This window comes from Eumetopias jubatus, unplaced genomic scaffold, assembly GCF_037043125.1.
Source record: "Eumetopias jubatus isolate StellerSeaLion01/CBP00866 unplaced genomic scaffold, mEumJub1_p1.0 scaffold_11, whole genome shotgun sequence".
Taxonomy (NCBI): domain Eukaryota; kingdom Metazoa; phylum Chordata; class Mammalia; order Carnivora; family Otariidae; genus Eumetopias; species Eumetopias jubatus.
The window spans coordinates 56936440-56953627 of NW_028274817.1; the positions used below are offsets into that span (position 1 = coordinate 56936440).

General features: G+C 33.2%; 1 protein-coding gene across 1 annotated transcript in view; it reads left to right on the plus strand.

Moving 5' to 3' along the window:
- POF1B (POF1B actin binding protein) overlaps nt 1-17188 on the plus strand; it is a 99558-nt gene that overhangs the window by 17777 nt on the left and 64593 nt on the right. Inside the window, exons 3-5 of the mRNA XM_028101512.1 lie at nt 635-715; nt 9875-9976; nt 15053-15235. Coding sequence (XP_027957313.1) covers nt 635-715; nt 9875-9976; nt 15053-15235 — 366 coding nt within the window. The remainder of the gene's footprint in view (nt 1-634; nt 716-9874; nt 9977-15052; nt 15236-17188) is intronic.

Sequence of the window (17188 nt, forward strand, 5' to 3'; positions counted from 1 at the left end):
AATACTTCTTGCTGTTTTTTAACCATTTGTTTTTCTTCTTTTATAAATGTTCATGCCACTTGCTCATTTTCCTTTTAGCATGATTTTTTTTCTTATTGAGGTATAAAAACTCTATATTAATGATATTGACTCTTTTTCCATCAAAAGTTTACAAATGACTTTATTCTAGTATTTTGTCTCCATTTTAATGTTATTTATGGTCCTCTCCCACCATTGCACTGAAGTAGTAAATGTTTAAGTACACACACACACATACACAAACACAAATTTTTCTGTGTTGCCTTATATTTTTTAAAATATGAGAATAAATATTAAGCTATATTTTCTTCTAATATTGTGGGGGCATTACAATGCAATGAATATGTTGAAACTCTCATCAACTATAGCTTGGAATGTGTGATGAATTACCATGAAATGAGTATTTAATAGAAATACCTAGCACAGTGCTGAACACATAAGCACATGCTTTCATATATGTTTCTAATACTAAAATTAACTAAAACCACAAATTCATATGTCATCATTTATGCAAATGACTTAAAATTTCACTCTGAAAATTGCTCCCTATTATTATTAATGGCTTCAAGGTCACTAAGTAACTATAATTATATGCAGCTTTTATCTTTCTTTACAGGAACTCCATTCTCCAACAGTGAAAGTCACTGCATATCCACAGACTACTATTAGGAGATACATAGTACAAAATCCTGAACAGGTAAGCTATATCACACAATCTTGTCTCAACCTATAATTACTTAGAAGTTGATAGCTTAAATGAGAAGCGTGAGTCAGTTACCAGATCCCTAAAGTCAGATCATTGGGAGTTTCTTCTGGTTATGAAGTTAATTTCTAATTATTAATATAAAAAAGTCATTTTTCAAATATTTTTAAAGATTTTATTTTTTATTTTTAATTTTTTTAGTGATTCATCAGTTGCATAACACCCGGTGCTCATTGCATCATGTGCCCTCCTTAGTGCCCATCACCCAATTGCCCTTTCTACCACCCCCTTCCCCTCCAGCAACTCTTAGTTTGTTTCTTAGAGTGACAAGTCTCTTATGGTTTGCCTCCCTCTCTGTTTTTATCTTATTTTATTTTTCTTTCCTTTCCCCTATGCTCATCTGCTTTGTTTCTTAAATTCCACATATGAGTGAAGTCATATGGTATTCGTCTTTCTCTGACTGACTTATTTCCCTTAGCATAATACTCTCTAGCTCCACCCACATAATTGCAAATGGCAAGATTTCACTCTTTTTTATGGCTGAGTAATATTCCATTGCATATATGTACCACATCTTCTTTATCCATTCATCTGTCAATGGACTTCTGGGTTCTTTCATAGTTTGGTTATTGTGGACAATGCTGCTATAAACATTGGGGTGCATGTACCCCTTCGAATCACTATTTAAAAAGTCATTTTTAATTCCGGACAACTATGTGCCCATATATTTTGATTTAGTGATGCAACACTTCCAAACAGCATAGAAATTCTTAGGTTATAAAATCTTTCTACTTCTATAGCACTACCTTTGTACTACAAAGGATAGGAATTTGCACCCTTTGAACCAAAGGAAAAAGGGACAATGTTCTTTCAGACTTCACATAAAAGCTATCAGCTGTTAGATCAGGGATTGGAGTCCTTAGTTTATTTAGATTTGCTATTGAGATATGGGCTAGGAAGAAGAAAATGAAAAATTAAAAGTTCATAAGTGTCTCCATGCCTTTATTACCTATGCTGTGAATTTTTGTGCCTAGCAATGAGCTCTTTTGAAAATTATAATTATATTTTCTACTAAGATATATAACCTTATATTTTACAAACTAGTATATTATTCTCTCTTTCATTTTGAGGAGAAAATTAAGAAAACTTTTTCCCACAGTAAAAAGCCTTCCTCAACACACACACAAAACCATCTACAGCCCTTCTTTAGGGGCAACAGGAGGTTCAATGGGGTTATAAAGACAAAGTTTCACAAATAGAAACAATGTTCCAGAGATAATAATACAGCAATTCTTTGTGTTGCTCTTTATTTTATTTCTCTATGATTGCAGGAAAGAATCCTCCCATCTCTCACAAAATAAAATCAATTATTTGCTTCAGCTGTGGAAAGCAAAGGATTAAATTAGGGTAACACATTTGATACCACTCTAGGTGCATGGATGGGGAGTACTCTGTTTTCCTGTTATCTGTCCTCCTCTCTTCTTTCTTTGTTTATTTTAAAATCATTTTCTCATGTCTCTTCAGCTACAAAGGCAGTTAGTTGTGTATGTGTGCATGTGTGAACATATCTGTTTGCAAGCTCTGTGATGGGGGTATGATTATTTTGAACATTTGCTTCAGTTTTCATGTACCTATTGTAAATATCAAAAGAGAATGTGATTACAGTAAAGCAGTTGCTTGTGCCTTCTTTTGCAGAATCAAATGTTTAAACAACAAATCTCAAAAGCATGTTGGGGAAGGGAGACATAAAGAGCTTGGGAGATGAGAGTGTGCATTTTTCTATGACACGGCCACTTTACCCTTTCCCCTTCTTCTTCCCTCTTTCTCTTTCTCTTTCTTTCACATACAAACTGGGGAATATGTTTACTGGGGTGCATATTACACTTGATATCCCTGGCTTTCAAAGAATTAGTTCTTCTAGATAGCACTTTTTTTTTCATAATGTGAGGATTGCTGTGTTTACCTAGGATATATTCACAGAGTAATTTTTAAATATCAAATAATTTGGATTCCAACCCTCTTTGCCAGTTATTCTTATGTGACTTTGGATAAATTCTTAGTCTTAAGTTAATAGACAAAAGGAAGAATTCATGTTTATTGGATATATGCTCCATGCTAGGAAATTTACATATTTTATCCCATTTAATCCTAAAAAGGTGAGAAAATAGAAGCACAAAGAAGTTCAGTTATTTATTCAATGAAAATTTATCAATTGTCTACTATGTACCAAAAATTGCTCCAAGAATTGGGGATAAGGTACTGAACAAAACAAAAGTCCCAATCTTCTTGAAACTTAAGCTTTTAACTATCCTCAAACCATTCAGTTACAAAGTAACAGAGTGGGAACAGAAACTGAACAATGTCCATATGGAAAGATACATTTGCAAATTAAGGACAATTGAGGATGTGGGTGAATTAGGATCCAGAGACTCATCTACATACCGACTTCCCCCCATCATCCCCTGCGACAGTGTAATACAAAAGCAGAGAAATTAGAAGTATGTATGGAAATACATAACATATTTGTAACACTGAGCCTGCCCATGTAAAGGCTTATTATTATGGCTGTGTTCAACTGCAAAGAAGCAAATAGTGTCTTAGGGAAAACCCCCAGCAGGGGGTAATGATTATTTTAAAGCTTTTAACTCTTTCTATTATTGAAGAATAAAACAAATTTCTGCCCCTGTGCTTTGTAAACAAAAATGATCTAACTGGTTTTGCAGAGCAGCTTGAAAATCCTATTTAGATATATTCCCCATTTTATTTATCTAAGTATGTGCATTTTTGTTTGTTCTTTTAAATCCCCCCAGGAGAAGATTCTGGCTTAATTACAATATTTATAACAAGCTGAGCCTCCTAAATGGCACCTTTATCCTCTTTCACCTCCCAGCTTATCTAATCTTCCCTTCTCCCTGTAATTAAACTGATCTCAATCTACTTCTCTGATTATGATTTCCTTCCACCTCTGTTCAGCCTTTTTTAAATTTTTGGTTGTTTTTGATCTTCTTTATTCTCCATTTATTGTCATTTTAGTCAAAGCATTTATGCATTCTGGTATATAACTTGACCTAGAAATGAAGAAAACATTTTTGTTCCATCAGTAGAGAGAATCAAATTGCTATTAATCACTTTTATTAATTTTCTAGTTGTGGAGCTCCTGCTATGGGGATGGAACTGTACAGCTTTCATATGTGGGGGGAAGGAAACAAGACATGGCTCCCATACAAAAGAGTTTACAGTTTCTCTTGGCAAGGGAAATAAGATATGTCCACAAATAGCTATGTAAAATATATGGTGGGGTGTATGATAGATGACACGAGAAAATTACAGATGAAGTCTTATTGAAGTTCCAGGGGTTGGAGATAAAACATTTGTTTGGGGGAATCAGAGAAGGATTTATTGTGATATTTAAGATATTATTACAGTAAACGTTGTTAGCATCATTTTACTAATGAGGAAACTGAAGGTTAAATAAGTGTGACTTGCTCAAGTCTTCTGACTCTAAATCTATTACTGTCTTTTCTGACAGTTATTCTGGGGGTAGTTTTGATAAGATTTGATAACTTATGTTGAATATAGAGTTAAAAGAAGAAGAAAAGTGGGGCACCTGGGTGGCTAGTCAGTTAAGTGGCTGACTCTTGATTTTGGCTCAGGTCATGATCTCAGGGTCCTAAGATGGAGCCCCACATCAGGCTTCATTCTCAATGGAGAGTCCGCTTGAGGATTCTTTCTCTCCTTCTCCCTCTGCCCCTACCCCCGCTCATACTTTCTCTCTCTCTCTCTCTCAAATAAATAAAAAAAATCTAAGAAAAAAAAGAAGAAAAAAAGTCGAATATGATCCTAAGCTCAGTTTGAGATACTGAGAGTATGGTAGCCCAATTTAGAAGTGAGGAGGAGCAGAAGTTCATTTGGAAAGGGATAGATCATGAGATCTGTTTGAACGAGTAGTGTTGTTGGAGGTGCATGGAAGGGAAGATGACCATATGGACAGTTAAAAATGACCTGGAGGGGGCACCTGGGTGGCTCACTTGGTTAAGTGGCCAACTCTTGATTTTGGCTCAGGTTATGATTCCGGGGTCCTGGGATTGAGCCTCTGTCAGGCTCCATGCTCAGCAGGGAGTCTGCTCTAGGATTCTTTCTCTCCCTCTCCCTCTGCCCCTCCACCTGCTCATGCTCTCTCTTGAGAAAAAAAAAAGTATATCTTTAAAAAAAATGACCTTGAGGGGATGACTAGGTGGCTCAGTTGGTTGAGTGTCTGACTCTTGATCTCAGCTCAGGTCTTGATCTCAGGGTCATGAGTTCAAGCCCCACATTGGGCTCCATTCTGGGTGTGGAACTTAATAAAAAAAATAATAACCTGGAGAAAGGTCACATTTGAGATAGAGACATGGGAGTTATTCCTTTGAAAGTTGTCATTGTAGCTGTGAGAATGAATGAGAAAACTGATGGGGTACAGAACTTTGTGAAATGCCTAACTTAAGGAAACAGAAAGGAGCCACTTTCATGGGCAGAGGAATTGTCAGAAAGAAATGTGAACACAGAGTAACTGAAGCAAATAGAGAAAGAGGGTGATCAACTGTCCCAAATAACCAAAAGGCCAAAGAGGATGAGGATGAGGTTTGAGAATAGAGAGTTAAACCATTATGTAATGGTGATATTTGAGAGTTTCCTTATACTTGTGGAATCAAAACCCGGATGTGCAAAGTTAATGGGTGAATAGATAAAGAAATGGAGGAAATAAATGAGGATTACCCTTCTAAGAAGGATATTGGTCAAAAGAAGGAAAGATGGGATAGTAGCTAAGGGAGAAAACAGAATCTTGGAGATCTAAGAGATTTATAGACAGAGGAAAAAGAACCAGTAGTAAGACTAAAGATGCCACAGAGAAAGGGGACAAATGGGACATGATTCTGGAAGAGACAAGAAAGGATAGGATTCCAGGTATAGAGAAGTGATTTCAACATAAAAGGAGGAGTTTGTCTTTCTTGGTAATGAGATGGTAGGAGCAGAAATTGAAGAGAGATTTTTGAGGTGGGGAGGAAAATGAAGGAATCTCATTGAATAAATCTTGGTTTTCTCAAGAAGAAGGAGAATGAGGGAATGTGAGGATAGGGGATTGAGGAAATTGAAAAAAAATTGTAACCACAGTTATAGAGAATTCGATAAATACAACTGTGACCATGAAGGTTAGAGAGGCTCTTAAAGTAAGATAACTCAAAGTTGTACTGAACCAAATCAGCAAATATTTTCTTAACTTTCTCCAGCAAGGTTTCATGGCCTGGGAACAACAAAGTAGACACTGGGGATTATGTATTTTGTTAGATGTGAGAACTACTGCCAGAGGTTCTAAAAGTAACAATTAGAATGATAAAATCAGCCATCTTTGAGGATACCTATTAATTTTTTGGGTGGATCTGGCACCAATTCAAATGTACAGATAAAAAAAATAAGCTGCCAAAATAGTAAGGCTGTCTAACAGCTCATTTGTGAAAAATCTAAGACTTCTAATTAAATTTACTTTCCTGATCTGTTTTACTAAGAATGATTTATTCAAATATAGTAAAATTTGGTTTTACCTTTTTAAACATTTTGGGAAAATAACAGTCCCCTAAATTTGGAAGTTCTTTTTTTTCAGTAAGTCATTTAAAATAATAAGTCCAACACACATTTTAGAGAGAATCAACACTGTTAGGACCCAAACCATTTTCCTTCTTAAAAATAATAATGGTTCATCATTTATAGTGAAAAAAGAGAAATTTTCTTTTGCTAACTTTGTTTTCTCCTGTCAGAAGGTGTTTATATCCTTAGGATAAACATTCATATCATCTCTTCTCATCCAGTCATCTGTTCATTCACTATGGGGTATTCAAGATGGATATAGTTCCTGCCTTCAATAAGCCTATTTTTGTATATACTTTATCTTGATATCTTAGAATAATTCTAACAAGGTTCTCATTAACTTTTTAAATGCAGTACGGACTTAAAATATTATATTACTATATTATTAAACACCAATATCATTTGTACATTAAAATCACAGATTAGAGGTACTTTAAAATACATTATTTTACTTGATATAAAGTATTCTGCATTACTATCTCTGTGATAAGAAAACTAAGCCTCAGAGAAGGTAAATGACTTTCCTACATTTCCACAGCAAGTAGGTGATAGAGGCAGAACTGAATACAAGTTTTATGACTCCAGAATTTTAGTAGTCAGATCCAATGGATCTGTAGTAATCTGAATCCAATCCGCTTTGGAATTCTCACCTGTTGACATCTGAAGCATTTGTACTGTCACTCACCTTTCCACTGCTTTATGAAAATTTTTCTTCTTTTGATTTTTTTCATTATTCCCTCCTGATTCTCATATCTCTTAAGACTTATGTAGTTATGTCTTTGATCTTCACTTGCCTTTTCAGCAATTGCAAGATTTTAACAAGATCTTCTAAACATATTATTCTGAAATCTAGAACTAAAACTGTAGCCATGAAATCTCTACTCACCTGTGTGCTGGACATCTATAACTTGAATACCTTCCTGAACATTTTGATAAAAGTCTCTTTGCTAATTCTTTGCAATAATTTAACACATATTTAAGGGATAACTATGAACTATATATTTACTAAATGTTATGAGGAATAAAAACGTGAATCAGACTTAGGTTTTTACCGGGAGCACATAAAATTCAATGTGTCTCAACTTTTCTTGTTTTGGTTTTTGACACCATTGTTTATGTAGTAGATTTCTCAGATTTAAGATCTTAGAGTCATCTTTGGAAAGTACTGTCCTTGATGATTTAGGATAATCTCTTTACTGGTCTTCTCACCTATACTCTTTCCTTTCTGCAACAAATCTTCCTGAAGTAGATTTATGTTCACCTCACATCCCTATTTAAAAGCATTCAAGGACTTCTCACTGCTTTCAGAACCGAACTTCTGTCTGCCATCTGTGTCCCTTACATATATCTTACACTTCTACAGTCTTGGTTTCATGACTTATTTTATTTACTTCGTTTGGAATACCATTTTCTTCCATCTCCTCATATGCAAAGCCCACCTTAACCTTTTCTCAAATGCCACCTGATTAAAGTAACCTACCTGAGCACTGCCAGATGGAATTCAATTTTTCCTCTTCTGAATTCCATCCCATAAGTTATTTCTCTGAACCTCTTATAGGCACTTGCTTCTTTCTACTTTATATTATAGATGTTTATGTTCATATATTATCTAGACCAGGGATCTGCAAAATTTTCCTATAAAAGGCAATATAGTAAATATTTTAGGTTTTGCTGTCACCATAGGGTTTGGCCTTCTGTGTACTTACAGTCCTTTAAAAATCTAAATATCATTCTTAGCTCAAAGACATTACAAAAATAGCCTTTTGGCTATAGTTTGATGAATACTGATCAATATTCAGTCTTCCTTGTAATAATCTAAGTGTGATTCATGCCTTACAAACTGGATACTGGGTGTTATACGCAACTAATGAATTGTTGAACACTACAACAAAAGCTTATCATGTACTATATGTTGGCTAATTGAACATAATTTAAAAAAGAATTTCAAAGTAGCAAAGTGGAAAATGAGGAAAAGAGATTTTTTTTTAGTAAGAAAGTGTAGCCATTTTTTACAACAGATCATTGATATGTAGTCTACATTTACATAAATGTGCATATTTCAGTCAAGTCACCTTTTATAATTTTAATCTTTACTATCACCAGTAATATGTAGTAAGCTAAAGTATATTGATATTGGTTATGTTGACATTAAATAGATATGATGACTATATTGTTACAGTTTGAAGCTATTGCACTGCTAGATTTATACATAATTGTAAGTATTAAATATCTCAGTAAAATGCTTTAAAAAACTTAGCAAAGTGTGTTGTGCATCGTAAGCTCTTAAACATGTGTTATACGACTGCAAATAACTACCAAAAAGGCTTTTTTTTTCACTAAGACAAACACACAAAAGAGCTTCCAGAGGAATCTTTCTAAATATATCCACCTTTAGATTTAACAATTCATCAGCTAGCCAAATTCAATCACTTGCATATTTGTTTCACCAAAATATTCCAGGAACATTTAGTTAAAGCACCCTTTATTCAATCTTGAATACAAGAAGTATATAGCTTTGGATTTCAGAATGTTTTGCATTCTCAACAAACTGTGTTTTCATCCAGTTGTTTTTAAAGAGATTTTACAATAGCAGATGACAAAAATGCTAGCATATTTTGATTTTGAAATGGTCTTAAATACATTAACTGGTAGGAGGCTTGGCCAATCCCCTTCTATACTGTTCCCCTATATTACAAAAATAAATGAATGCAATTTTTCTTTGTAACAATACAACCTCAACTCCCTCCATATAAGTAGACTCATATGAAAACAAAAAAAGGGAAAGAAATATAGTAATGCATTCATTTTAAACTCTTGATCTGATTCTTATTAGTCCTTCCTTGATCTCTTTCAGATCTTGGACATTTCATCAGCCTTTATTTCATTGGTTGATATCTTTTAAGCACTTGGATAATGCTACATCAACTTAGTTGATTATATGGGGATACAGTAGCGCTTAAAGACTCTACTCTGTTCTCAGTATTCAAAACATATGTTGTACAGACAGACTTAGCTTTGATTATAATCACAAGTAAGAATTGTACACTTCAAGGACACCAAAGCTAAGTTCCAGGAAAAAAATATCTTTAATATAGTTTTACCTACTTTAGAGCTCAGTGATGAATTGTTTATTTTGCATATCTCCAATAATACTTTTGCATAGAAAGAAACCCGCCAGTGAACTCAATTTAAATGAAGTTGACCTCATGCCTGTCTACCTCAGAGGAAACTCCCTATATCTTTCCTTAAGAACAGGAAAAAAAAATTATCTTTCTCAGCCCCTTCCAATTTCCCCTAAAACACTTTGTTAGGCCTAGTAAAAGGCAGTAGGAGAGATCCAGATTGCTCTGTTTGAGAAAATAGACTATCTTTTTACTATTTCCTTACATCTCTCGAAACCTTATTGGGATGTCATTCCATTCTCCTAGTATGCTACTAACTCAGAGTTTATTAGAGACTAGATATTTGCTTAAGTTGAGGTTCCTCTGAAACGGTACGTTTCAAAACAAAACACAGTCATTATTGTCTTTATAGGAACCACTTTCTCCATTCCTAAGAGGAGGCCATTTCTTCCCAGGAAACAATGTTATTTATGAAAAAACAATAAGAAAAGTAGAGAAGCTAAATACGGATCAGGTATGTAAAATTTGTTTTAAAGCTTATTAAGTGTATACTTCTGAATTATCAGTATTTTAATAGAGTTAAGATGACACTCAATTGTCAAGTGCCAAGCAAGGCCACTATGAGTCATAATAATACCTTATTATGTCTACAGCCCTTCATAACATCCTTAACACTTTCATATTCATTCTCCCATGTGAAGCATTATCCCTTTTTTACTGAAAGGGAAACTCAAGTAAAAATATGTCATCACCTAGAAAATTAATGGTAGAAACTGAATTTAATACAGATATCCCAATGCTTCGTATGTTTCTTCTAAACTGGTCTCACACAAATTATAATTTAAAACAGTATAACTTTGCCTTAATTACGGACTTTGAGAAACAAAACAGATGAACGTAGGGAAAGGGGGGAAAAGAGAGGGAGACAAACCATAAGAGACTCTTAACTATAGAGAACAAACTGAAGATTGATGGAGGGGAGGTGGGCAGGGGATGGGCTAAATGGATGATGGGTATTAAGGAGGGCACTTGTGATGAAGTTTGGATGTTATATGTAAGTGATGAATCACTAAATTCTACTCCTGAAGCCAATATTATATTATACCTTAACTAACTAGAATTTAAATAAAAACTTGAAAAAATGTAAAAATATATATATATAAAATGAATTTTCAAATGAACAGTGTGTATGAGCAAGTATGTAAAATACTATATACTGTAAAAGTCTAGAAAACTATAGTTCAAGTCACATTTTAGAAATTTCATTAAATTCAGCTGAGAGACCAAGTACAACATTCAAAACTGTAGCATGGCAATGGTAATTCCATAGCATGTAGAGCTACCAGACCTACAATCAGGGTTGTTACTGTAGCCAGCAGAAGTTTCACATTGATCTTCTCAGTGATTACAAGCCTGTCCAGCCCAAACAAAGCCTAGGACTTGTCTCTTGAACATTCTTGAAGTAAGATAGTGTATTAGTTTCTTAGGACTACTGTAACAAAGTACCACAATCTGGGTGGCTTAAAACAACACACATTTATTGTCTCACAGTTCTGTAGGCCAGATGTATGAAATCATGATGTTGGTAGGGCCATGCTCCCTTTGAAGCCTTTAGGGAAGGAGCTCTTCTATGACTATCTCCTAATTTCTTGTGGTCTCAGGTATTCTTTGGTTTGTAGATGCATAACTTTTATCCTTTATCTTCACATGGCATCCTTCCTGTAGGTCTTCATATCATCTTCCCTCTGTGCATGTCTGTCTGTGTCCAAATTTTCCCTTTTTATGAGGACACCAGTCATATTTGATTAAGACTCATCCTAATGACCTCATTTTAACTTCTTACTTCTATAAAGGCCTTGTTTCAAGAAAAAATAAAAGAAGGAGCAGCCCCTGTTTCTAAACAAGGTCACATTCTGAGGTACTAAGGATTAGGACTCTAACATATGCTTTTTTTTGGGGGGTCACAATTTAACCTATATTAAATAAAAGCAGTTAAATAATATCAAATGAATTTTTATCACAAAATCATTTTTCTCATATACAAGTGAAACATTAAAATATACTAAATTCTTTTTAATTTTCTTGGCATGAGAACACGTCTTACTTTTATGAACATTTATGGGCAGTTGTTATCAGATTCATAGGAACTAATACATTATTACTTATTTGATGCCCATTAAAAATAAAATAAAATAAAATAAAAAGGGGCATTTTCCTCAAGTTATCTAATTACTTTCCACTGTCAAAAAGAAATAGAGCATTGAATTTGTACTTCCAAAGCTAAATGTATGTGCATGAATGTAGCATTCTGATTCAAAATAGAGAATTTTTCTTTGAAAAGTGGCTTTCAGATGCTTTTTATCCAAGTAGAATAAGAACAAAATAATATAGGAAATTGAAGTATATCTGAAATTATAAACTCTCAGAATTATAAAAATCCAAACCTTTAAGACTCTGGTCTGCTTAGAAAGTTGGATATATTAGAGAGTTTGGTATGTATTGAACACATATCTTTCAGAAGAACAATAGAATATTTCTGGATATTATGATACCAAATAGAAAAATTTTATCAAATATGTCAGTTCTTCAAGGGGCATTTTCCTCAAGCTATCAAATTATAACATCTGTCCTTTATCCAACTGGACTGACAAAACAATAAGTTTGACACATTTTAAAGAAATGTTTGAGACACATCATATCATGCTCTTCTAATTTCTTGTCTCAAAAGGATACTTTTCTAAATCTTCATTCCTAGAGGAAAAGACTGAATATCCTGTACATTATTATTGCTATACATATGGAACAATTAAAGAACTCCTTTAAAAGAACACTACAGTTACTTACTATTAATTTGAATATTTACCTTTTTACATCCACTTTTTTTATTAGTGACTTAAATGTTTTGGGAGTTTGGGTACTGCCATGAGAGATTACCCAAGGTAAAAGGAACCATGCATATGGAACAAACTACAACTGCCTTGACCTAGTTGAGTTTCCTCAGTGATAGAGATGCAGTAAGACAAGCTCGATAAAGCTAGAGTCTGGATGAAATGGTTGTTACATGAGACTAGTTCAAATAGGACTAGCTCTTAGGAGATAAGACCTGCCTAAAAAAGAGATCTTTGTCATTAAAAGGTGGTAAGTTGGTGCCAGTTGCAAGATAATTATGTAGTTCGTATGAACTGTACTCTGTACATATTTTTTCTCTATCAAAGATGACAAAATATATGAAAAATCATAAATGTTTGATCTTTTGTACATTAAAAATCCAGCTTGTGGTACACTTCAAAAGTATGAGTAATGTATGAATAGCATGCTTTAGAACAATAATTTTAGTAGTCAGGTGTGAGAATTGAAGCTGAAAATCTGCTAAGACTTCAGTGATACTAATGAGTGATTCAGAGGCCAGAAAGGCTCAAGGAAACCACAAGACTCCCCAGATGGAGAGACTGTCAGCATTCTATTCAAGAGTCAACTGATATATTAATAAAGGAAGATGATTGAGAAATGAGTTTTGTTTTGTTTATTGTCCTATATTGATATGTCCTCCAAAGTGTTTCCTAACTTGCCTTTTAAAGAACACATTAATTTTTTTTTTTAAGGAGGAATTCTATTTCAGTAGTGTACAAGTTCCCTGCTGGGTGAAGGTTTTCTCAGCCTGTCACTCTGACTTTATTCTAATCCAGTGTATGAAGGTATTTTGTAACATAAAAGAACAGAAATACATTAACCCCTACAATTTGTACATAAGTGGCTGATAGTACACAGTCTTGACTTCTAAACTGTAGAGACCTTAGTGCTAGCATATAAAGTGAGTCATATTTGAAAAGACCCTGGAGAAAATGATTCTAAGAACAGATTCTATGACCTTTATTATCAATTACTACCAAGATAGTTTTTATTTGTAAAATATGTTTCTTTATGTATTTTTCTTTCTTTCAAAATAATTTTTTATACTTAAAAAGATAATTTGTATACATATTAAAAATTCCAAAGCATAAAAAGTACAAAAAGAATATAAAAAGAGAATAAAAATATATACAGTGGTAAAAAAAAAGAGCCTCTCTATCCTAACCCTCTTGTCTCTCAGTTCCTCTTCCCAGGGGCAGTCACCCTTAAAAGATTTTTGCTCTATGCATTTAAAAGAAGTTGTGTATATTTGTAAATATACACATATGTATATTTTTAAAAATGTTATACCAAAGGAAGCATAGTATATTCCTTCTTATGCATCTTGCTTTTTTCATTTAATATATATAATTTGAAAATTGTTCCACATTAAAAAAATATAAAATTTGAAGTGTTTTACTTTATTAATGCAGGTCAACTTTCCACTGTCAAAAGGAAATAGAGCACTGAATTTATACTTCCAAAGCTAAATGTATGTGCATGAATGTAGCATTCTGATTCAAAATAGAGAATGTTTTTTCTTTGAAAACTGGCTTTCAGATGCTTTTTATCCAAGCAGAATAATAACAAAATAATATAGGAAATTGAAGTATATCTGAAATCCTCAAAACTGAAACAACCTAATATCCTTCCTTACTCTGTGCCCTATATGTTATCAGAAAAAAAAAGCCATGACAAATAAATAAGCAGATAGTAAAGATTTAGTTTAAAAACAACAAGTTCCAGACTATTTTGAGGACAATAAAAATTCAGCCTTATGTTCTGAAAGAACTCTGAGCTAGAAATCATGAATTCCAATCTCAATTTTTCCAAGAATTAATCATGTCATTATGAGTAAAACATCTTACTTCTCTGGACCTCAGGGTTTTTTTTTCCACCTGCAAAATTAGTGGGGTGGATGATGATTAAGTTTATGATGACAATGATAATGAAATAATATGATAATAATAAATGTTTATTACCCACCTACTTTGTACTAGGCACTTTATAAACATTAGTTTATTTACTCCTCATAACAACCCAAAGAGACACATATTATCTCCATTTTTGAAAATGAGTAATCTGAGGCTCATAAAGATTGCATAGTCCCCCAAGATCACAGAGTAAGTGGTAGAATCAGTTAGAATCCCTGTTTTCTGGATCTGAAGCTTTAGGTACTGTTTTCCAATCTTTTAATTTGTGCTTGATTTTCATAAGCATAAGAATTTTGTCTGCCCCCACTGTGATTCTAATATGCTTCCTGATATTGAAAATCACTGCTTTATATTATTTTCCATTTTTATATCCATCTACATCTTCAGCATGATAGTATTATTATAAAGTTAGATGCTGAAGTGCTTGTTGAATCATCAAAGAGTAATTAATATTAATATTCATTATAGTTCTAGTGTTAAGTATAACTGGAATATTAATTTAATCAGAACATGCAATTCTCTGGCCAATTTAGGTAAGTATTTGGATGGTCACAGCCACCTGATCAAACAAAAATAGAATTCAATACAATTTCTCCCAATGAAATAATTTGAAAAAAATAATATATCATATATTAAAACTACAAATCTTAGGGATTAAATTACCTTGTGAAAGAACACAATGAATTTTTAAAAATGCATTCATTGGGCTTTTCTCAATTAGTAATTTTTATTCTCACAGGCTATTTTGACATTTATGTGTGTTTTAGGAATGCTATCCACAGGTCCAGTGCCATCATCACATTGTCCAACAGCCCCAGATCATCCACTCTCCACACTGTCAGCAGTCCCATTCTAGCCGACAAATCCAAACTATCACAGGAAGTGAATCAATTTCTACAAACACTGGAAACGAACTGTGCCATGGGGAATCAAGCCCTATACATGATCAGGTAAGATCAATAGGCACCCACATTGAATTTTCAACAAAATATTGAGGTATTTGTGTTTTGTTTGTGGCATTTTTAAAACAAAATTTTCTATTTCCTGTCAGAAGACAAAATAATTCATGTCTATTAATGCATTAAATCTATGAGGGAAGTTATAAACTGATAATGAATACCTAATTTCTAGCTGATCCTCAGTTCTAAAAGGGTTCAATGGTTGTGCAACATTAAATATTTTAATGAGACATGGTATTTAAATGGACAATGAATTGGAAAAGATATTAGCTAAGGATTAAAATGGTCACATTTCACAAACTGGCAATTACTTCCTATATGTATTCCATTAAAATATGCTATATTAATGCAAGTCAGAAAATGCATACATTTTATTGTATATTACATCAACAAAATAGAAACTAAAACTTGGTTGCTAAGGAGAAATCCCTTGAGATACAATCATCAGTGACTAACTTAAATTCTGAAGACTGGAATTTTGGAAACAACTGTTATACAAGTGTTAAAGGAAAAAATATTTTCTTGTATCTTGGTAAAACTAACAGCAATAACTGAAACAGTGAGGAATCAATCATCATTTGTATTTTTTCAGGTCTTTTTTCCCAGTAAGGAATAACTTGCTCAAATTGATCTCTTTCATTAAGCAGCTCTTACTGAAAGATAGAAGGAAAAGAATAAGAAAAAATAAAGAAGGAGGCTGCACACATAAGAATTTTGATTGTTTTATAGTAAACATGCATAAGATTGTTTCTAAGGACTGAAACTTTGAAATACGTACTTTGGCCATATTGGTAAAAAATAACCATAAAAGATTTAAAATCCATATTTTTCCACCCTAAAAAACTAAAATTATATTTTCTTTAAATTTCATGTATGGGAATATTGTCATCTGGATTACTCTAAAACATGGTACAGATGGTGTTGAACTTCTTACATTAAATGGATTGGTAATAATGATTAAAAATATTTTATTAAGTTAAATCATTTGAAATTGTCATTTTTGTAGGTCCATGTTGGTCAAATAGCAATGATTTCATACAGTTTAGTCTAATTCTTTGCTCCTGTTTCCTCATCATAAAATAGAGATTTATCACTCATAATTTACTTGCAAAAGTTTGCACAGCTAGCATGTGGAAAAGCCAAGACAGAGAGATGTGGGGAGTCCTTTATCAATAGTGTAAACATAAATAGAGCACTGGACTAAGAGCCTGCCAGAGGAGAGGTACTGGTGATATAACAGAAAGTGGGCCAGCTTCAGAGAAAGAAGAACTGGGTTCCAGTCCCAGGTTCTCTACCTTTCAAGCTGTGTATTTTTAATTAATACTAAATCTCTCAGAAACATCCTCATCCATAAAATTTAGGTACTAATGTCTACCTCACAGAGTTGATATAAAATCTAAATAAAAACATATGTTGAAAGTGCTTACTATAAAGTCTACAACATAAAAAAAATCCACAGAGAATATTTTCAGAGATTCTTAGAAGCTATTTCAAGTGTAAAACTTAAGCTAGAATAATAACAGTAAGAATGGAATGAAGGGCAATTAGAAATGGAAATAATATCACAGGATTAAGAATCTTGTCCAGTGGCAATGGTGATGCTATGATATTCTTTCACTAGCTTAGTACAACTAATAGTATATTTGACCGGACTAGATATTGTGTATTTTGAAAATGGGAAGAGTTGAATAACTAATATGTTACTTTTTATTTTATATTTATGCTTCAGTTTGACATTCTGATGTAGCTTTGTTAAATATTGGAATGTTTTTGTATAGATTAAATTTTTCTGGGTTTTCTGCTGAAAACAAGATAGTGCCCTAGGAAGTGTAGAGCTAGTAATTCCACTTATATGGATTACATAGGATTCACTCCTGGTCAGACTGAGGATGGGGTAATCTGGTTGTGCAGATCCCATACATAAAAGAGGGAAGAAAATGAGCT